General features: G+C 43.3%; 1 protein-coding gene across 3 annotated transcripts; it reads right to left on the bottom strand.

Annotated features, from left to right (window-relative positions):
- Window positions 1–154: 154 nt before the first annotated feature.
- Window positions 155–21,228, bottom strand: scamp4 (secretory carrier membrane protein 4). 3 transcript variants are annotated; one of them, XM_084337866.1, is made up of 7 exons: window positions 20,664–20,738; window positions 19,611–19,640; window positions 10,311–10,442; window positions 9,802–9,958; window positions 8,210–8,311; window positions 7,584–7,701; window positions 155–2,680 (listed from the first exon to the last, which is right to left on the bottom strand). In XM_084337866.1, exons 2-7 carry the CDS (start codon window positions 19,615–19,617, stop codon window positions 2,492–2,494), a joined length of 705 nt encoding a protein of 234 aa, XP_084193992.1. In that variant the 5' UTR covers window positions 19,618–19,640; window positions 20,664–20,738; the 3' UTR covers window positions 155–2,491. The 3 variants fall into 3 exon arrangements, with proteins under 3 accessions (XP_084193992.1, XP_084193990.1, XP_084193991.1); XM_084337864.1 differs by lacking the exon at window positions 20,664–20,738 and adding an exon at window positions 21,125–21,228 and having other exon boundaries at window positions 156–2,680; XM_084337865.1 differs by lacking the exon at window positions 20,664–20,738 and adding an exon at window positions 20,956–21,118 and having other exon boundaries at window positions 156–2,680.
- Between the last annotated feature and the right edge of the window lie 1,794 nt (window positions 21,229–23,022).

Below are 23,022 nucleotides of genomic sequence, written 5' to 3'. Positions count from 1 at the left end.
TCGCTCATCATGTAGCAATATTTAGCCACTTTGACCTTATATAAAGCTTACTTGGTTTTATCACTGTAAAAGCCTCACTGGAAATTAATATTGACTGTGTGAAAACTCTGCCTCGTGAATTTAGTCAAATACAAAACTTTTTTACTGAATGTTTGAGTCTTTTATTTGTAATTATCATTCCGGACTCGTATGATACGAGTCGCATCATACAATACCAACATTCATTCCAGGTGATTGACTTTGGCCACATCATCAAAATGTGAATAAGAACGTTTACTGAAATGTACTGAAAGGTTAGTTTGGCATTCCATCAATACATCCATGGATATGTTGTCACTTATTAAATATTAACCAAATAAAACAAATGTTAAAAAAGAAAACACTTTCTAATGGCAGTCAACCCTGGGAAGGACACTTTCATCAGCAAGAAAGAAGAATCATTCAGATGTTTACATGCAACCTTCAAATTGCATTGCCGAAACAACCTGATTAAAACATAGTTAGAACTGTTGCATCATCTGCAGGTGTTTAGTTTATTTGAACTGCACCTAAACAGTCCTCTAAATGGCTCATGTGCTGATCCATGACTAAAGTTACATGCAAGTGGATTTACTATCAAAAGATCCAAATGTCAGAAGCCGCGTAACTGTCGGCAGCTAATCTTGCAAACGTACAGGGCCGATTTGGACAAAACATCACACCTGAATTCTCAAATATATTTTAATTGATCAACGACAAGTATTTTATTTAAATTAATTTCCATCATTGTCGATTGAAATAGATATTCAGTATCAAGCATTTGAATGGAAGAGGGCGATACAGCTCTCTGGCCCATTTACAACATAGAAATGCCATAGTTGATATACCTATGCATTTAAAACATGAAATTATTTCCAATATTGTTAATTGAAATAAGGGTTTAATGGGCTGCTAACATTAAGTCGTCAGTCACACTGTAGAGCCCCGAGAGTGATGGCCCCTCTGGCCAGAGCAGCCATCTTGTTCCACCAAACAGTGAACAGTGGAAATACTTCACCTATAAATCACAACCCTGCTTAACTTATACAATGTTTTAACTACGATTATTTTTTTTCATTCCATAGATCACCATTATCAACTTCTAATACACGTTTCGGGCATAGAACTCGGTTTCACGTGAGCATTTCCTGGTTAATAAGATGACTGTGGCTTGAATAGGCAATAGCAAACATTAAATACTGAACCTGCAAACATAAGACTGTTCTGACAGCACAATATTGATGTAACCAAGATATTCACTGGGGAAATAGTTTCAATGCATATGTATATCAACGACAATTGGTTCACCATGGCATGTTGTAAACAGGTGCCAGGGAGGTGTGTAGTATCGCCCTCTGGTGTTCATAAGGTGTAACATCATACTGATGAATATGTATGTCAATGGACAATGATTCAAATAAAATACTTGTTGACCGATTGAGAAATATTCGCAAATTCAGGTCCTTGGCCTGCTGTCAGCCCATGTGCAACGTTGCATCCAAACTGGCCCTGTAGTTTTGAGAGATTATCTGCGGACACACAGATACCCGTGACCAAACACACAATCTCCACAAGTTACCACCTGGCGGAGGTAATGAATGGCACACTGACGATGTGAGAGAAGGTTTCACTGAAGGTGCTTCCACAGCAGGGCACAGAGTAGTATGTGTAGCTTCAAAGCAAGAGAGGAATTGTCAGTGCACAGCATGATAAATACACAAAGGCTGATTACTACATAGTATTTGCTTTTGGTGTTATTTGTGCACTGAAGGGATGAAAACAGACAAGTGTTAGCAAGTCGGTGCACACATGCAAAATCTGCTTTCAAGATTAAGGCATGTTAAACTAAAAAAAAAAACAGACAAGCATTAAGCACAGGTATCAAAACAAACTGAAGTGCAGCAATAGGCTACATTGAAAAACATTGTCACCAGATTAAAATCGTGCAGTTTTAGAAACTTCCTTCGCTCTGGTCTTCAGCCTCTCAGTCCGCTAGAACGTCTGTCATGCAAGTTAGCCAAGGCACAGGACAAAGCTACTCTGTAAAAAGGTCCATAAGACACACACCTTTGAAATACTTATGTCCTGAAACAGTCTGATCACGATGCTACCCTTTGAAATAATGTTTTCAATTAAGGAGGTATTTACAAAATAGAACACCTACCTGGACAAATTCAGTCTTTGCATACAAATGCATTTCCTTCTATGTCTCCTCTAAAAATGAAATTAATCAGACTTGATGAATTTAAAAGTAACCACGGGTGAAATGGAATGGATCCTATTTTAATTTAAAGAGATCCTTCTTTCCCCAAACAATAAGGCTTAAATTAGCTCCAGTGATGAAGCCCTTTGGTTCAATCTCCTTTTTCAATCTCATAACAGAGCGGCATAATGTTCATCTGATGATCCCGTTACAAACGTTGTCGCTAAAAAAATACAGCTATCTGTCTCCATCTAGTGGCCGTTCCGGGCATCACCAGTGACTGTTGTCGGGGTAGCTCGGCACGGCTGCGGGGTACTCTGGCAGGCTTGGGCCTTGGGCCGTCTGGGCGACTGCATTGAACCCTGCTTCCCTCACGGGGGCACTTTTCCACAGTCCAGTGCTCCACTCATCCTGGGCGCGCTGCATGCTCCCCCCACCGCCACGGTACATTGAGTGGACCTAGCAGGTACAGAGATAGCAACAGGAGTTCAGGATATGTGGATGAATGTATGTGGGTTTGTGGTCTATTATTACACCCAGAAATGTATTCTCAAATACCCTTTCCAGTTTAATACTATCAATGATTAGTTCAACCGGTGTGTTTTCTTGTATATCACGTTTACCAAATATCATGCATTTTTATTTTTTATTTTATATTTAATGATCATTTATTTGCATCAAACCACACTTTCAGCTTGGATAGCTCAGCTGCGACATTCTTTAACAGCATTTGGAGGTTCTCTCCCTCACAGAAGACATTTGTATCATCAGCAAAAATTAAAATGTTCAAAAGAAATTACGCATTACCTATATCATTTATATACAGTATGAATAGTTTCGGGCCCAGAATGTGACAAAATGGCATCCAATGTAATAAAAAAAGTCAACCAACGAACTCGATTCTTGTACCGGATCTCCTCTCTGGTAAACAAGAATACCCTGAAGACTCTGGCAGGAGCACTCATTCAGGGGTACTACGACTATGCTTGCACCTCATGGTACCAAAGCACCTCAAAGGCGCTAAAAACAAAATTACAAACATCTCAAAACAAACTGGTCAGACTACTGCTTGACCTTACTCCTAGAACCCACCTCACCCCTGCCCACTTTGACAACCTAGGATGGCTTAGAGTAGACGACAGAGTACAGCAACTTGCAATGGGCCTGGTCTACAAGATACACTACACGACCAAGGTACCCATGTACATGTCAAAATACTTCCCAAAGGTCAGTGAATACCACGATCACAACACCAGAGGGAGCTCCACAAATCATGTTAAACCCAGATTCGGCTCAAATAAGGGACTAAACACGTTTCGCAATTATGCCACATCAATGTGGAACGCCCTACCCAAAGCTGTAAAGGAATGTGGATCACTACCCACTTTCAAAACCTCTCTCAAGGGACACCTACGGGAGACTGCAATTCAACACTGGCCCCTGTAAATATCCTAACCTAACCCCCTCCAATGTACAGTCATTTACCTAGTATGGTTTTGTCAATAGTCCAATGTACAATTTTGTTTGTTTGTACAGTGTCTCCTCCCCCCCCCCCCTCAATGTACAGTTTTACTTGTTTATACAGTGTGCCCCCCCCCCCCCCCCAACAACCTCCAATGTAAATTACCCAGTATGGTTGTCAATATCCCAATGTACCCAACCCCCCCCACCTAACCTCCTCCAATGTACAGTTTCGACGTCAAATGTATATACTCCCTTTTCTTGACTCCTTCTGTATCACAAACAGTACTGTATTTGCAAATCTGGTATGTCATAAATGTATAGATGTAGCAGTACTGACTATCTGTATGTCATGTATGTCATATATGTCCTGATGAATTGAAAATGGGGGACCCTGATGTAAACAAGACGAAAGTCTTTCTCTGGTCTGCATCCCCTTAACAATTGTGTGTATTGAGCTGTACTGTATTGTACCCATTCTGCAATCTGTTAATAAAGTTTTCAATCAATCAATCAAAAACCCTTGCGGCATACCACAGATTATGTTTGACTGAGTGGACCTGTACTCCCCCAACTGCACAAACTGTTGTCTTTGTTCTATTAAGTAACTTTTTAACCATTTGAGCCCTACTCCTCTGATCCCATACCTTTCCAATTTTAGTAGCAGAATATCATGATTTATAGTGTCAAAAGCCTTCTTCAGATCTATGAAGACCCCTATTGCAAACTTCTTATCATCAATTATGCTTGTCAGTTCTTCTACTAGGTCCATTAGTGCCACTGACGTTGAATGATTCGATCTAAATCCATATTGACTGTTATAAGTAATGCGTGTTATCAATGAAACTGTCCAATCGTGCAGCAAATAATTTTTCCATTATATTTGAGAACTAGGAAAGGAGAGAAACCGGCCTGTAATTGGTGAATAGATTTTTGTCACCTGCTTTGAAGATCGGTATCACTTTTGCAGTTTCATTTTGGTGGGAAAGGCACCCAGTTTGAATGAGAGGTTACATATATGCACTAAAGGGTCTGCTATGGCTATGATTACTTGTTTAATTAAGGTCATGTCAATGCCGTTCCAATCTGTTGATGTTTTATTCTTAAAATTGTTCACAGTATCAATAATCCGTATTTCTCAAGAAGATAGTACATGGGATTCGTTCAAAATAATTAGAAACACCTCCCCCTTGTGGCAGGGTTATCTCCTCTGCCAGTTTGGGCCCCACATTAACAAATAATCTGTTGAACCCTTCTGCCACCTCATTTCTTACTTACTGACTTTCCCTCATCTATAAATTCATCTGGAAAGCCAGAACTAGTTGATTTATTTCTTATAATTGAGTTTAATATATTCCATGTTCCCTTTATGTTATTTCTATTTTTTTTCTAATACATTATTATAGTACTCTTACATTTTCTAACAATATCAGTTAGTTTATTTTTGAATAGTTTATTTTTGAATAGTTTATAATTTTCTTTCTTTATTTCTATGTTTTATAAATTCTCTATGGTGTCCTCCGTTCTTAATCTCCTTTGCATAATTACTTTACTATCAACCACTTTAACATCACAATGATAGACTACAAACACCGGTAAATGGTCACTAATGTCGTTTATTAATAGTCCACTCTCTATATTATCTATTAAAAGTATATTATCTATTAATGTTGCTGAGTGACATGTGATTCTACTTGGTTTTGTAATAATAGGATATAGACTCCTACATTGCATCCTTAAATTCTTCTATCAATGATAGTTTGTTAGGATTTTAAAAATCTATATTATAATCACCACAAATAAAAGTAACCTTCTGGTCGGTGTTTGTAATCAGATCTTCCATCGTTTCTCTGAATCTTTCTATGCTAGAGCTGGGAGCTCTGTAAATGCAACTGACAATGATATTCTTCCTTTTTCCCATGTCAATTTCAATAGCAATACATTCACATAAAGTCGTCAATTACCATCATCATACAAGTTTCAACTATCTTGAACTTGCCAAACACCTGTATACCCGTATTGTGCAGGGCTGGGGGGAAACAGGATCTCGGGTTCCACAGCAAATGTTCAATTGCGGCTATTGACCAAGTCCAAGTTTCCCAATTTTCATATTCCCAGTGGCTGCTCGTAAATACGGTAAGCCTAGTTCGTTATTCTCCCCTGTCAAAGACAGACATAATTGGCAACTCAATTCCATGGACAACCAGTCCAGAATGTTCTTCATAGTCCCGCATAAAATAATGTTAGCAAGGATGATGGAAATTGGTAAGATCATATGTATATTTTGCAGTTGGATGTCCATGTTGAGTCGATCTTCTTCTCGTATCCGAGTTTTCTGGCTTTGCGGGCGATATCTGCATTCCTCTTTGTCAGGTGTTCGTTCAAGTACACATTTGTTCCTTGTAGCTGTAGCTTGTTTCAGTAGTGCAGTTTTGAATTTTCTGTTCGTGAACCTTAAGATCACAGCTGGTTTGTCAGTTTTAACTCGGAAGAAGATGGCATGCCTCCAGGTTGTTGATGTCCAGATTGATCCCACGAGTCTGGAAAAAATCAGCCACCTGTCGCTCCACTGAATTAGAGTCCTGGTCGGTAGTCTCCTCCTCACCTCCATTTCCTCGTAGTGCGCGGGAGTAAGACCTCGGTTTAACATCCAAACCTGATATAATAATGTCATTTATCCTCGAGTATTGTTCAAGGTCACAAACCCGGTTTTCCAGCACCTCAATTTTCTTGTCCTTCTCTATATTCTGGGCCTTGAGGGCTCTCACCTCCTCCATTAATCCCATGATATGTGTGTGTGCAGTGGTGGAAAGACTTATTTTTTGTGTACTTAAGTATAATTTCCAGCTACTTTACTTCATAGTTTTACTCCACCACATTTAAAAAAACATGGCAAGAATGTATGAAGATTATATACTTTGACATTTGTAGCCTGTCAACTTCAAGAGGATGTAATCAGAGCAGCATAACTGGACCACATACCACTTTAACCTGTTAACGTGCACCGGGACGTATACGCCGAACATATAAATTACTGTTCGAAAGATCTTATTTGTTGCTGTTCGAACGCCACCTCACTCAACCAAATCCGTGCCTCGGTTCTCGAGTTACATGACGATATGTCAGGCGAGCGTCTTTTTACGCGTGTGTGTCAGATGACCACCCCAGACTCCCGATGCTCCAGAACTGCCAATCATCCACTGATGGTGAAAATGATTGGTCAGCAATGGGTGTAGCTTTCCAATGATACCCCACGTGGGGCGTGTGAATAAGGGATCTAGGTGAAAGTTGACGAGCGAAAACCAGAAGTGAATCACATTTCGAATGAACGGCCGTGGATGAGGAAATGGATTTGAGAGTTTTTTTTTTCTTTTTTTGAAGTTCAACTCAAGTTCAGACCTCTGTTACTCTATTTCATTAGCACTAAAAGTGATTTTCCTTTTTTTGCATTAGTAACAGTAAGAGAATGTTAATCTTTGAAAAGAGACCAGGCTCATGCATGTGCTATAAGTATAAAGCTATGCTTTGCACTTTTCTGGGTGCCTGTTAAGAGGTTAACATCACCATTAGAGGCCAATGGATCGAGTATTGAATGCTCCCAAGCACTGGAATACACAAACACCATGTAGAATGCATACTTTTACTTTAGATACATTCAATATCAAATACTTCTCTACAGTTACTTAAGTAGAATTTGAATGGAGGACTTTTACCAGAGTGCTCATTTATCTGTGTGTGTGTGTGTGTGTGTGTGTGTGTGTGTGTGTGTGTGTGTGTGTGTGTGTGTGTGTGTGTGTGTACACATGAGTGTCTGTAAGTGTAGGTGCACGTGTCTGCAGCACAAGACAACAAGATAATTAAACCGTGTGTGTGTGTGTGTGGCTGTGCGCGCTGGACTCACCCTGAGGAGAACTAATCCCATTAGTATAGTCACCATAGTGAAGAGCAGAGTAGTGATAAGCATCACGATGGCAGAGCCCACGTTCTGGCTGAAGAACATCACTGTGGCGATCCAGCCGCTTTTGGTGGGTTGGTGAGAGGTGAGGTGGGGTTAAGTGTGGGTTAGTACACTATCCGGCATTAGCTAATTGGATTAAATATCAACATCCAGTTATTTATGAAGGCATGAAGCAGTGCCGTGATTGAACAGACGTGGTGTAAAAAAATAAATAATACAATAAATAAGCCATGATTCAGCATCTGATGAAGCGGCATGACGCAACATGTCGCTGAACTGTGATGATGAAGACATGTACTAGCAGCGAATAAATCGTTGTGGTAGAAAAAGTTGCACAAATAATTCACTGGTCAAAACAGAAAACTGCTGCACACGCACACACACAAATGAGCTTTATATACCATGCATACACAAATGTAAACAAGTTGATATGCATTTATATCCAAATTAATGTAAGGTTATTTGCGTGGGGGGGTGGGGGGAGGGTTGTTTACCTTGTGATTTACTTTTATGAAAAGGGCTGCATTCCCAGCATCACTAACATGACAGAGGAGGAGAGGTCTACTCACCAGGTTCCCCAGCCTGATATGCCTATAGCCTGGATGAGGGTGAGGACACACTGGAGGAAGAAGACGAAGAAGAAGGCCATGAAGTTGAAGGAACTGTCTGCCCTAAAAATCAAACAGAAAAGATAATAGACATTAAAAATACAAGCAGCCAGATGTAATGTTCCTTTGCAGCTGATGGACACCGGAGGGCTGAACAGAGCTGAAGAACTGGTCACTGGCTGATGCATGCACCATGCTCCCATTATGTAGCCTACGTTTCCCCTCATTATTTAGAGCAGCTATTACTGATGACGGGTTGATAGGCAACACTACCTGACAATACCAAGTGTTGAGGCCATGTGAAAATGTTTAATTATTTTCCAGGTCTCTGCTCTTGAAGAAATATGAACAGATATCCAACATTGCATTAGCAAACTCACAGTGAACATTTAGGATAGAATAGAAGTACTTTATTAATCCCGAGGGAAGTTCAGCACCACAGATCGCTCACAATAAACATTTAGGTAGTCAAATCTAAAATAAGAATGTACAAGGATTTATACTGTTACTCTGTGCTCAGTGAGGCGTTAACACTCTGATGGCTGTTGGTATGAAGGACTTCCTGTGTCGTTCACATGTGCCAGTGTCTATGTGTGACATACAGCACATTTAATTAGCCTTCTGCAAAAGCGCCATTGTCTCACCTTCCGGCATCTTTCAGCAACACGGGATAGTGAAAACCTATAGGCTAGGGCCATTATTAGCTTCAGGAAATAATGTAGACATTGAAATACATGCCAATTATTAGAAATCGTGGGCTACCTGAAAACAAATCCAGTTATCACAGCAAGACAATATGGCAAATGGTGCAAGAAATACAGGTTAATTTATTGTTAACAAGTAAACCTAGATGCAGGCTGATTTAACAACAGGCCAAAGTTCAGTTAATTTGTTCTTGGACAATGACTCAGTCCAATGGTGAAAGTGTCAAATCTGTACTGTATATAATAGACCAAGGTTGCCTATGGCAGTGGTCATATCTTACTAGAAATGATTCTGCAGCATGGGCCTGTTTGGTCGCATAGCCAACTGCCAGCAGCGGTAGAGCTGAAGTTAAAGCTGCATACGTTTTGATGTCCTTTTGCAAAGCTTTTCATTTAGAAGCAAATTCAGTAGTAACCTATAAGAACAACCTACCAACACGGTTCATGCACAGACGTCAGTACCTATAAGAGGGAGGGGGGCCAGATGACCCGTTTATTGAACGTACATCTGAATTCATATAATAGAATTTGATGAAAATGTGTGCATTGATTGTTACACCCCTAGTTAACAAACATAAAAAAAAACAAGACTGGAGGAGAAACAATTACAATGATGGAAAAGGGTTATGATATTGGTGGTCAGAAGACCAACAATAATAATAACAATAAACTTTCAGATCTATCTTCAAAGGTTGACAGCCTCCAGTGCTGCGGACCTGCCCGGTAAGACTGCTAGATAATATGTCACTGGACAGGTGCCGTTTGATCAGACGACATCAACACTACTACAGTCAAGAAATGAAGTGTACTGAAATACACGATTGTGAGATTTGCTGGAGGTGAGCCCACCTGAAAGCCTTGTAGAGTGGTCTGAACCAGCAGGCGAAGCTACAGGGGCTGAAGAGGAGGAGCCAGAGCAGGGAGTAAGCAAAGTTGATAGCAGATCCTCCACCTGCCCACCAGGCGATGCACGAGATCACGTTGGCACACAGTGTGCCTGAATACACTGCAGAGGAATACAGACAGTGAGACGGCGATGGACAGTTTTGTTTTTAAATGTAACTTGACAAACGACTGAATCCTTGAGACGATAAACGGAGAGATGACTCTGTTCTAAAATGTTATGGACAGCCCGTGTATTTGCACTTGTAAAGTCAATTTGGTGTGAATGTGCTATATCACCAGAAAGTACTCCGTCTTTAACTATGAATTAACTAAATACTCCAACTAACCATCTTTAGATAAAGTTTGAAAACATTATTCCACTGATAACTTGAAATGGAGAGAGGGAGAGAGAGGGAGAGAGAGAGAGGAAATAGAGAGAGGAGAGAGAGAGACAGACAGACATACAGACATACTCATCCAAAGGACGTAGACTTTGCGCACCAGTGCCTGGTGTGGTGCTGGAATTTCCTCTTCAATGTTCTGATAAAAGCAGGGCTTAATTCTTATGAACTTAGGCAGGGGAGGGAAGTTATTCACCCGTGGCTCTAAAAAAAAAAAAAAAATAATATGAGTGAAGGAGTTTTATTATGATATACTAAGACCTAAACTTGGGCCTTGCTGCGGCATTTTGCATAAGCTAGAGATGCTAGAGGACCTTTGACTGAAGCCGATGAAGAGTTAAACATACTGTATGGGTGACTTTCTCCATATCAATAGAGAGGATACAAAATACAACATACACAAAACATGCACATTTTTATGGGCATTATTTTTTATTTTTTTAACATACAGAAGATGATGTAGCTACCTCATTAAAAAGTACTACTGAATCACTACACAAAACATATTTGTGTGGCAGTAACTATGTAGTGACATGTAGGAATTGTGCAGTGAACCTGTAGTTTATGTACTACTCATGATACACCAGTAGAGTTCTGTAGTGAAAGCAGAGTTTTTAGAGTGTTCTACTTGGTGTTAGTAGTGAATAAGTTGTCAAAACACTACTACTTTACTACAAAGGCTTTTAAATAGTAACCATGTAGAGGTTCTACTACTTGCTTGTATCGTGAATATGTAGTGAATACATTGTCAAAACACTACTACTTTACTACACAGGCTTTTAAATAGTAACCATGTAGAGGTTCATAAAACAGATACAAAGCAGGCTCTTTACATCAGGAAATGGGAGGAAGTTGTTGGTAAGACCTCATGAGGATAACGAAAGGTTATGTAGATAACCTAGTTATATTAGTATTGGCTGAGCGTCCCGCTCTGAGCCTTACGAGATACTCTGTGATACATATTGTATCTCCCACGAATAAAAAAACACATGCACCCCACCTGTATGGGGCCCCGCCCCTAATGGTGGCCACCACCCATATAACCATGACTCTGGTCATGAAACACCCTTCCTCGCCAAAAACCCGTCCCAGGAAAAGATCCCTCAAGAGGGAACTCAGGGCGCGCAGAGCGGGACGCTCAGCCAATACTAATATAACTAGGTTATCTACATAACCTTTCGTTATATTTCGTATTTGCATCGCGTCCCGCTCTGAGCCTTACGAGATAATGGGGAAGAGCGGGCGCGAGACCCGACAGATGTACCCCCTGAGGACCTGTAAGCCCACATCAAGGGGTGCGGGGAGCCCTGTCACCCCATCCTTCCTAATGAAGGGGGGGCGCAGTCAACTCCACCTGAATGCGAACAAGAGAGAGCTAGAACCCCTTGAACACACCGTACAGGCGGAACCACGTGTGACCCAACACACTGTGGCCCATACCCACACACTCCTGCTACCCGACCAAAGGACGGGAAGCAGGAAAGGCCACAGACCCCAGAACCGCCTGGGAGACAGAACCCCCGGTCATGTCCATGAGGTAAAACCTTACAAAGGAGCCCGGGGAGGACCATGAAGCTGCAGCACAGATGGCCTCCACCGAGGCCCCACCCAGGAGAGCGGCAGAGGCAGCCACCCCACGAGTGGAGTGCGCCCTGACGCCCCCAGGGGGATCCTGCCCAGCCAGCGTGTAGCAGAGGGCAACACCCTCGCACAACCAATGGGACAGACGCTGCTCCGACAGTGCCTTACCAGCACGAGCCCCACCGTAACAGACAAAAAGCTGGTCGGTAACCCTGAAATCCTGAGTACGGCTGAGGTAAATCCCCAAGCACGGACTGGACATGACAGGTGAAGGCCCGCATCTAACTCACTAGTGTGAGGAGGAGGACGAAACGCCTGAACCACAATATCCCGGGAGCGGAAGGAACTCCGGATATTCTCAGGCACGAAAGCAGGATCAGGTCGCAGAGTGACACCGCAATCGGTCCGAAAAGACAGGCACTCTGGACGTACCGAGAGAGCACAGAGCTCACCTACGCGTTTAGCGGAAGTGACAGCCAGAAGGAACGCGGTCCTGAAGGACAGCTGTCCCAACGGCGCCCGCTCGAGCGGCTCAAACGGGGCCAAGGACAACCGACCGAGGACCAATTGAAGATCCCAAGTCGGAGCCAAGGAGCGTTGCACCGGCTTAACGCGTCGAGCGCCAAGCAGGAAACGCTTCACAAGAGGGTGGCTGAACAAGACATCCCCTCAAACCCCTCATGATAGGAGGATATAGCTGCTGCATATACCCTCACCGTCGAAGCCGACAGTCTATCAAGGAGAGACTGGAGGTAACTAAGGACAGCATCCAGGGGGCAGGAGACTGAGTCCCGGCCCCCCACCTTACACCACACTTGGAACATACGTCATCTGCCCGCGTAAGCGCGACAGTGGAGGGAGCATGCGCATTCCAGATGGTAACACCATCAGGATCAAGAACCTGCGCCCCTCAACGTACCCGTCCCAACAACTGACCTAACAGATGTATGGGGAAGAATCCCTGGCGGCACGGCATCGGTCCCAGACCCGCCTGGCCATGTCCAGACGCAATCCTCACCCGTCAGGATGAGGGCCGCCCCGCGACAGTACACCTGCACCCACATTCTCCCTGCCGGGGATGTGGGGAGCCCTCAGGCCGCGCAGATGGAGGACGCCCATAGCCAGCCGCCCGCCGCCTGGTGCAGACAGGGGGAGCGTACTCCTCCCTGTCTGTCGATACACGACACTGACGTCGTAACGTCCGTCCTGATCAACACCATTTGTGGACCAGAAGGACCGCTTTCAACACCAACACATTGAACGTAGCGCAGACCGGGCAGCATGGTTTGCCAGCTGCCCCCTACTGCGTTGGCCCGACGCATCACCAGCGAGGGAGGCGTCGGTGAAAACGCGACGTGAGACAGCGCCGTAACCGTCCTAGGACGGAACCTCCCGAGCGTGTTGACAACACGCTCTGAAATGGATGCCCATAGCCCTCCAACCGTTGACTGGGAAGAGGAATACTCTACATCCAGTCTACAGCAACCCCAGGCTGGTAGAGACCTGCCTGGTATGAGACCTGACGATCCACCTTGACCGCGAAGGACCAGAACGTCATCAGGGCAGAACACTCCGTAACCCCGGACGACGCAAAGGCCCCAGTGCGGCCTCCACGCACTTGGTGAAGATGCGGGGAGCCAGAGAAAACCGAACGGCAGCCTCTGGTACTCATACGCTAACCCTGCAAAGGAAGCGTAGGTAAGCCCTAGGATGGAAGATCGGGGATGCGCATACGCATCCTACAGGTCTATGGAGGAGAACCAGACCCCCACCTGACAGTGTTCAACAGGTAGGAGACGATCCAAAAAATGCTGAACCTTCCCATGGGACAGGTCCAGCCTGGGTCTTACACCCCTCCCTCCCGACTTCTCGGGCTGAGAACACCGGGAGGAGAACGCCACGACGATGGCTTGCTTCGTCCAGAGATTGGATCTCGTCGACCAGAGCTGTCCCTGCTGGAGACCCCGACAACAGGGTCTGTACCAAACCTGAAAACGGGTGGGGTTGTGTAAACACAAGTCCCCGCCTCACCGTTCTCTCCATCTACCTCGACATATGGTACTGCCGTAGTCATATGTGACGACACTCCCAACGCACCTGCCGTCACATGGCGCAGGTCCGCCAGGAACTGTAGATAGTTGGCCCGGTCCCCCCGCTGTGCGTAGACAACCCCGGAACCGTGCGAGGAGCGCGTTCCGTGTCGGAACACCTGACCCTGACACACCCACGAGGCAATCGCACCCAAGGGGGAACCCCGACAGAAAGGGCCGATCTGATACGGGGGGCTTCCGATGAAAAAAGCCCCCCCACTGAACACCCCTCCAGAACATGCTGAAGGAGTTGTTCTGCAGCCGGACATGCAAGGTGTAAGGCCCCCATGGGTTCCTACACACCGTAGCCCTGCAGTGATATTACTACCACCCCAAACCATGTGAGCTGCGACCACTTGCCAATATTTCAGGAGTGGGAGGCACCAACATGATACCTGGCCTGGCGAAGGCGAGGCCGGGGAAGCCCGCACTGTGTGCCTCAAAAGGTTTCGAGCCCCCCTGCTGACAACACTTAAGTTGACAGACGTAACACCAGGCTCAACCAACACAGTTCAAGGTGTGGGAGCCGCTTGACAGCACAACATTCTCACGGACAGACCCAGGCTCAGCCATCAACTGGGTGTCAGCCCCTGTCCCCATGAGAAGCGAAAAGTGGGGCCGCCCGCGCATCAACGAAGGCACGCGGCCCGCAGCCAAAGGAAACAATCAGAGCCCACTTCTCCCGCTGGTGTTGGGGAAGGGAGTGATCCAGGGTTAGAAATTAACATTTTTTTTCAAGGGCTTTTTTTGCCCCCCTTAATTGCTTTTCGGGGGCTTTTTTTTGTATTTCGGGGGCACAATATTTTTATAATGAAAATTAACATAAAGATTATAAAACATTGTTGACACTTTTTTTTACAGTCTTCATCCCTATGTTTGATAACGTAATGTTAATGTCTCCATATATAGGGCTCTACGCTAACCTTTTCCCCAAGGAGCACATGTGCTCCTAAATAAAATGTTAATAAATAAAATCTAAATACAAATTTAGGAGCACACAGAAATTTAGGAGCACAGTGACAATTGTTCAAGTAACACACACACACACGATGTGTGACATCATGGCTTGGTTTCATGTTTTGAGGTACGTACCTTCAATTATCTGTAAATAATACATACATACTCTATCTAAATAGATTAAATATTATTGTCCCTGAGGGCAAGTTGTGTTGTTTTCTTGATACATCTACAAATAGCAGACGAATAACCGGTTGCCTCTGGATCAATGAATGTCTAATATTGAATAATATTATTAGATATTTTATTTTTAACATCCCTAATTCCAACAGTCAAGAGGCTTGTTTCAAATTGATGAAAAACCCCACACACGCAACGTTTCTGAGTATAGGCTCTGGCCAGATCGATCAATGAAATACGTTGCGCGCTCAGCGCTGTGGAATGAAGGAAATGCGCATCGGGATCGGATTTGGATGTTATTCTTTGTAGTTGTGTTACAAATGGAACGGTCTTTCCCCGCCGAACACAAGTTACTTAACGTTACACGGGTCGCGCTATGCAGATGCTTAGCTTGCTAACGTTAAGATAGCAGTGTAATGCTTGATGAGAGCAGAGCGCTCTCTCTGTGTTCGCACCTCTCAAGTGCCTGGAAGCATCTCCCTGTAACACGCAGCGGGCCCCGCCTCCCTCCTCCTTGGAACAAACATTCCACCCAAAAACTGAATTTCAGTCCAGTTTCAATCTGAACTATTAACAGCGGAGCTGTTTTGTAATCTTCACAATCACTCGTCTGTCTCGCACTGCAAGTAAATGATTTTTCCGGTGTGCACACACACATATTATTAGGGGCAAATACGCACTGTAGAGCATATATATAATTATATATATAATTAGTAAACTGTCGGGGGCTTTTTTTGCCCCGCTTAACTGATTATCAAGGGCATTTGGTCAATTTTCGAGGGCATTTTGCCCCAAGCCCCCGTTAATTTCGAACCCTGGAGTGATCGGAGAGCGGGCTGCTCGCGGCAGGACGGTGACGGCTTGTTTGTTCAAGCCGAACCCATCCTACATGGCCGATCCCTCGGCCGCCAAGGCTGTCGGCCTTGTGGACACCTGTCGAATCAACGCCCAGGATACCTCTGGCGGGGGAAAAACATGGCCGCCTGTCGAGGGCCCCGTCATCGCCGCTGACGAGGCCGTGCTCTCTCTTCTTCTGGCTGCGCGGTGTGAGGCGGTGTAGGGCCTAGGACAATACCGCCCGCGCTCCAGCAGAAGACCAAAATCCCCTGCGGAGAGGGGAACCCTGAGCGGTTATAGCTTGCGGCTGGGTCAAAGCTAATAACGTCAACAACCTCGCGCGATGTGTCGACGTCGGCTGGCCCTCAAGGCCCCTCCACCAGACACCATTTCTTTAATAGAAAAAACACCAATTCGAACACAGTTCTAATCGTTGCCAATTCCATACCGTGGCGGTACAAGCCTTAACAGCCCACCAGCCACTCGCCAGGCCGACCCACCCATGGTGTCGGCCGGGCGGGGCATTGTTTCAATATATCAAAAACAAAGGACTGACGTTAACATGGAGCACCAGTGGTGATTGCAAACAGCACCCTCCACTGTGGTGTGCACCATGAAAGGGTTAAATGAATAAAAGAGCTAAACCACAAAAACTGTAGAATGAGCAAACCCATACACACAAAGTTTAAGGGGAGACGGACCAGACCCGTCTTCATTCAAAATATTCACAACAGAACACCAGCCCTAGTTTAGCCCATTTACCAAAAAAAGTAAACAAAGCCCCCCCCCCGCACTACTCCCCCAGTATACCGATTGACCGTCAGTATGAATGGTTTGAGAGGAGAGAAAGCTGTAGCAAGACAGACCTTCTCATAGCAGAGTGACAAAACGAAACAATAGCCCCCTACACAGGGCCGCCCCAGGAGATGGGGGGCCTTGCGTCTAAAAACGCACAGGGCCTCACATTTCTCCCAGGCGGCCCTGCCCTTATACTACTGCAGCCTAACGCCAGGCAATGTGGGACCCAAGACAACAATTGCCTGTGCACAGACACGCAACATGTTTATCATGTCGGCTGGACCCATAGCCCCACTACCCGACGCCAACCCAGATGGGAACACCGTTCAACAAACCCCGCCGGAACACAAGGTGAAATACCTGGCTAGGAACCTAGCCACGACCTACCCCGTTGTCAACCCATTTACCCGAAAAAGGTAAATAGAACTCAAAAACCCCACAACAGCTACCGACTGACCTTCATTGATGAACCGGGCAAGAGGCGGGAGAGTGACAACAACTCACGGCGGAGACATTAAAACAGCATAGCAATTAGCAGTAGTAATAGCATGCGGCAGTAGCGATAGCATGTAGCATAGCTTCAGATGTTTTAGCAGCACGCCCAAGACAGCTTGGAAACCGTTCCCTGCAGAGAACGTTCACCAAACCATCCTGCCCCCGGCGCCAACACACAACATGGTTGTGTTAACAAAACAAACCAGCATTACTAACACTAATACCCATGCCTGAAGACACAGGGCCTACCTGAGTACAAGCTGGCCCGACAGCCAGCCTTGTACAGCTAAACCTCGATGTGCAGTCATCAAACGAGGAACATCAACACAGGCCCGTCGTGTCGCCGAAAACATGCATCGAAGATGCCAGGGGCCAGCAACCTCCGGTAAGCTTCCAACATTATTAATCTTCCTTAATCTTTTCATTCCGCTAGACTCGTATGGTGCACGCATCCAATACGCTGGGACGAAAACAGAGGAAGGGTGTTTCATGACCAGAGTCATGGTTATATGGGTGGTGGCCACCATTAGGGGCGGGGCCCCATACAGGTGGGGTGCATGTGTTTTTTATTCGTGGGAGATACAATATGTATCACAGAGTATCTCGTAAGGCTCAGAGCGGGACGCGATGCAAATACGAAATATAACCTCTGTTTGCAAATCCCCATGTAACAGGTGGCTGTGCATGTATTTTTTGTCATACAGATTATATTACATGATGGAGAAGTGTGGCTGCAGCAAAGAAAAGTTAAAGTTAAATGAGGACAACAACCCAGAAGGTCCAAAACAAAAAAAACATGTAAATGTGTAGAAATGCTATATGAAGTGTAACTTATTGGACAATATCTCATCAATTGAATAAGAATTATTGAAATAAAACTTGTGTAAATAGTAAATGTGTCCTTTTTCAATAGTAATTCAAACGGGTTTGTGTAGAAACAAAAAGCAATTAAATAGTAATCAGTAGTGAAACAACGTAGGGATTGTGAAGGCATAGTCCATACAATAATAAATGTGAAGGAATGAGTAGTTTTATATAGTAATTTCCCAAAAGCTAAACAATGAGACGGAAATAATTAAGTGATAATCATGCAGTGATGTAAATAGTCATTATGTAGTAATCATCAGTAGGCATATGTTCCAAAACTCTACTCATTACTACATAATTCACTACTAGTTTGCTACACATCTCAATAGCAATCAAGTAGTGGAATTGATTGATTGATTGATTGAAAACTTTATTAACAGATTGCAGAATGGGTACAATACAGTACAGCTCAATACACACAATTGTTAAGGGGATGCAGACCAGAGAAAGACTTTCGTCTTGTTTACATCAGGGTCCCCCATTTTCAATTCATCAGGACATATATGACATACATGACATACAGATAGTCAGTACTGCTACATCTATACATTTATGACATACCAGATTTTCAAATACAGTACTGTTTGTGATACAGAAGGAGTCAAGAAAAGGGAGTATATACATTTGACGTAGAAACTGTACATTGGAGGAGGTTGGGTGGGGGGGGTTGGGTACATTGGGATATTGACAACCATACTGGGTAATTTACATTGGAGGTGGTTGGGGGGGGGGCACACTGTATAAACAAGTAAAACTGTACATTGAGGGGGGGGGGGGGGAGACACTGTACAAACAAACAAAATTGTACATTGGACTATTGACAACCATACTAGGTAAATGACTGTACATTGGAGGGGGTTGGGTTAGGATATTTACAGGGGCCAGTGTTGAATTGCAGTCTCCCGTAGGTGTCCCTTGAGAGAGGTTTTGAAAGTGGGTAGTGATCCACATTCCTTTACAGCTTTGGGTAGGGCGTTCCACATTGATGTGGCATAATTGCGAAACGTGTTTAGTCCCTTATTTGAGCCGAATCTGGGTTTAACATGATTTGTGGAGCTCCCTCTGGTGTTGTGATCGTGGTATTCACTGACCTTTGGGAAGTATTTTGACATGTACATGGGTACCTTGGTCGTGTAGTGTATCTTGTAGACCAGGCCCATTGCAAGTTGCTGTACTCTGTCGTCTACTCTAAGCCATCCTAGGTTGTCAAAGTGGGCAGGGGTGAGGTGGGTTCTAGGAGTAAGGTCAAGCAGTAGTCTGACCAGTTTGTTTTGAGATGTTTGTAATTTTGTTTTTAGCGCCTTTGAGGTGCTTTGGTACCATGAGGTGCAAGCATAGTCGTAGTACCCCTGAATGAGTGCTCCTGCCAGAGTCTTCAGGGTATTCTTGTTTACCAGAGAGGATATCCGGTACAAGAATCGAGTTCGTTGGAACCAGTAGGGCGTAGGCTTTGTGTAGATATTGCATAGTAGTGAGTGATGAGTAGAGATAAAATAGCTTCCCTTCTTACTACTCCGGAAATAGATGCATAATTCCACCACCATTATTATTTTAATTTTTTACAAACCTGTCATTTTGAAATCCTAAATGCTGCTTCCTGAAAATAAAATAAAAATGCATTTAGACATCAATGTTCAAACCTGATTGATTGATTGATTGATTGATTGAAAACTTTATTAACAGATTGCAGAATGGGTACAATACAGTACAGCTCAATACACACAATTGTTAAGGGGATGCAGACCAGAGAAAGACTTTCGTCTTGTTTACATCAGGGTCCCCCATTTTCAATTCATCAGGTAACCTTTTAGCAACCATTAAAACACAACACAGCTAACACCATACCAAAGTCTCTTTCCTATGACATTCTAATCCAGCCAGCCTGGTATCAAGGTTTATACATTATTCTTGATACTCATCGCCTCTCATGCCTGGACAGACTTCACACATTCACCATTGCGGTCTAGCCTCAACAGTGCCTTCGGAGATTGTGTTTTGCCACAAATGTGTCCGTCCAAATATCAAAACACAATCGCCAAAGCCACTTTTGGGGCTAACGTTTATGCTTTGAGGACATTGTGATTGAAATAACATTCAAATAATGATTGCCATTATATATTGATTGTTGGCGTGGCTAGCCAATTCATTTAATATCTTAATTACTATAATTTTCTGCAGTTAGCCTAAACAGTTAAAACTGTTTTGATTTTATTTTATTATGGATCCCGGCGACCTGCCATAGCTACATCGTCAAATGTATATACGCTCTTCTTTTTTACTCTTTTGGGATCACAAACAGTAGGCTACTGTGTTTGTAAATCTAGTATGTCATAAATGTATAGATGTAGCAGTACTGTCTATCTGTATGTCATGTATGTTAATGAATTGAAAATGGTGGACACTGATGTAAACAAGACAAGTCTTTCTCTGGTCTGCAATCCCTTACAATTAAGTGTGTGTATTGAGCTGTACTGTATTGTACCCATTCTGCAATCTGTTAATACAATTTTCAATCAATCAATCAATAGCAACCAGCTAGTCTTCATGGGGTCCACACAACAACAAAACATACAAAAACAATTATTATTGCAAAACTAAATTATTAAAAGTCAGTACTCACAATGCATAATGAAACTAACAATTAAGATGGCTACAATTACATGCAAACAAATAAACAGGAAACAAAAAAAACAAAACAAAATAAAGTTAAAACTGTTGAATGTACGTTGGCCATTTGTCTTTAGTGAGATGAGGTGACTCTCTGGACCTGGTCAACGAGAGCACACAGACTCACACAGACACCGCGTTATTAACTTTCTAACGTTCACTTCTGCAGCGAGAAGTGATCCGGTAAACGCTGCTTTAGGCTGAGCATGCTAACGTTAGACGTGCATGTGGATAGCTAGCCTTACCAACGTCGGAAGATGAGCAGCCGACCAGCGCCTCTTTATCCACTTCAGTGACTAACTAGCTAGCTAACTAGCTGTCAGTGATCAATGGAAAGAATTAAAACTCGCTTCGAGACAAAAAACAAAGCATCCAACTCCGTAATAATTAACACCGCTCAATATTCTGTGTTACCTTCTTGGCACCAATCGGGGTTTCTGTCGTGGATCACTCAGGATGCGCTGTCGAGTGTCCAAGTCCCGTGGAAGATAACTGCACTGCATAGTAGTACATGTAGTTCAAAATCTGTTTCCAGTCTTGTCATTTCAACGCGCCGGTACTTACTAGGAAACTACAGATCCCAGGATTCATATGTGGCGTAAAAACGGCAAACCCGTGACAACGAAAGATCAATTCGAACTTTTCTAGGGTAGAGACTAGAGGAAGAACGTGCTTTAGTTTAATTATCATACAATTATCAACTTTGTTCATTCATTCTTTTTGTATTGCTCTCTGGTACAAAAGAAAGTCTACAATAGAGTGTATGGCAGACACATTTAAAACTAAATGAATAAGAATGAACAAAATAACTGAACCAAAGTTGCAGTGTTTGAAACCAATGATGGAGGGGGAAATATATTCTTGGGTGACTTGGCTATCTATTTTTGTTAGCGAGTTTTGCTGTACTGTACCCATTCTGCAATCTGTTAATAAAGTTTTCAATCAATGCTACTTCCCGTTTTAGTCCTTCTTCTTCTGTTTGGTTTAACGGCAGCTTGCATCCTTAACGTTACATTACCGCCATCTTCTGGAATCGTTTACCTCCTACAATGTCCTTTTATCATAATATTGTCCCATGAATGAATGAATGGGTCCAATACAGTACGGCTCAATACACACAGTTGTTAAGGGGATGCAGACCAGAGAACGACGTTTGTCTTGTTTACATCAGGGTCCCCCATTTTCAATTCATAGTGACATTTATGCAGGGGTGTAATAAAGTACTTGATTAATTGTACTTCACTACAATACTTAAGTACTGTTTTGGGGGATTTGTACTTTACTCAAGTATTATTAGGTTTGTATACTTTGTACTTTTACTCCATTACATTTCAGAGAAAAAAAACATACTTTTTACTCCTTACATTTAAAATGCAGACCTACAAAGTACAAAGTACAAATCTCGCAGGTCCAACCATTTTAATTAGTATATTTGAATTGTTTATCTGGCCAAACTAACGTTAACGTTATTAATCCTGCGACCGCAGGTAAACAGCCAATCAAATCCCCATCAATGGAAAATGAACCCGCCCATACCCATGCTGATTGGTCCTTGTGCAAGACTAGAAAGCGGGGATCTTTGATTAAACACCTGCTATCAGAAGAATAGACAGTCAGAGTGACAAGACATAGAAGATGGCCACAATGAGTGATGAAGAGGACGAAACGGTCGGCGACGGCGTGGATGGACAAGACGAGCATCCATGGCCCTATCTACATAAAAAATACATAGTTCAAGGACTCCAACCTTATAGTGTTATTGAGTTGCCATCATTCAAAAACCTGATAAATGTGTGTGATACTGATAAAATACTCCAGTATTCTGCCTTTAATATTGTGATATTATTCAGGGTACTCCATTATTCCGTCTTTAATATTGTGATATTATTCAGGGTACTCCAGTATTCTGTCTTTAATATTGTGATATTATTCAGGGTACTCCAGTATTCTGCCTTTAATATTGTGATATTATTCAGAATAATCCAGTATGCTGTGGTTAATATTGCGATATTATTCAGGGTACTCCAGTATTCTGCCTTTAATATTGTGATATTATTCAGGGTACTCCATTATTCCGTCTTTAATATTGTGATATTATTCAGGGTACTCCAGTATTCTGCCTTTAATATTGTGATATTATTCAGGATACTCCAGTATTCTGCCTTTAATATTGTGATATTATTCATGCTGTGATGTGAACATTAGTTTACCTTCAATGGAGAAGTGCATTAAATAATTTTAATGCAAAAAAAGTGTCCTCTGTTCTTTCATTTCAGCATGGTCTATCACAGAACACGTTCCATTGTGGGCAG

The sequence above is a fragment of the Notolepis coatsorum genome (assembly GCF_963971535.1).
Source record: "Notolepis coatsorum genome assembly, chromosome: 2".
Lineage (NCBI taxonomy): Eukaryota > Metazoa > Chordata > Actinopteri > Aulopiformes > Paralepididae > Notolepis > Notolepis coatsorum.
This window is presented reverse-complemented; position numbering and strand designations above follow the sequence as displayed.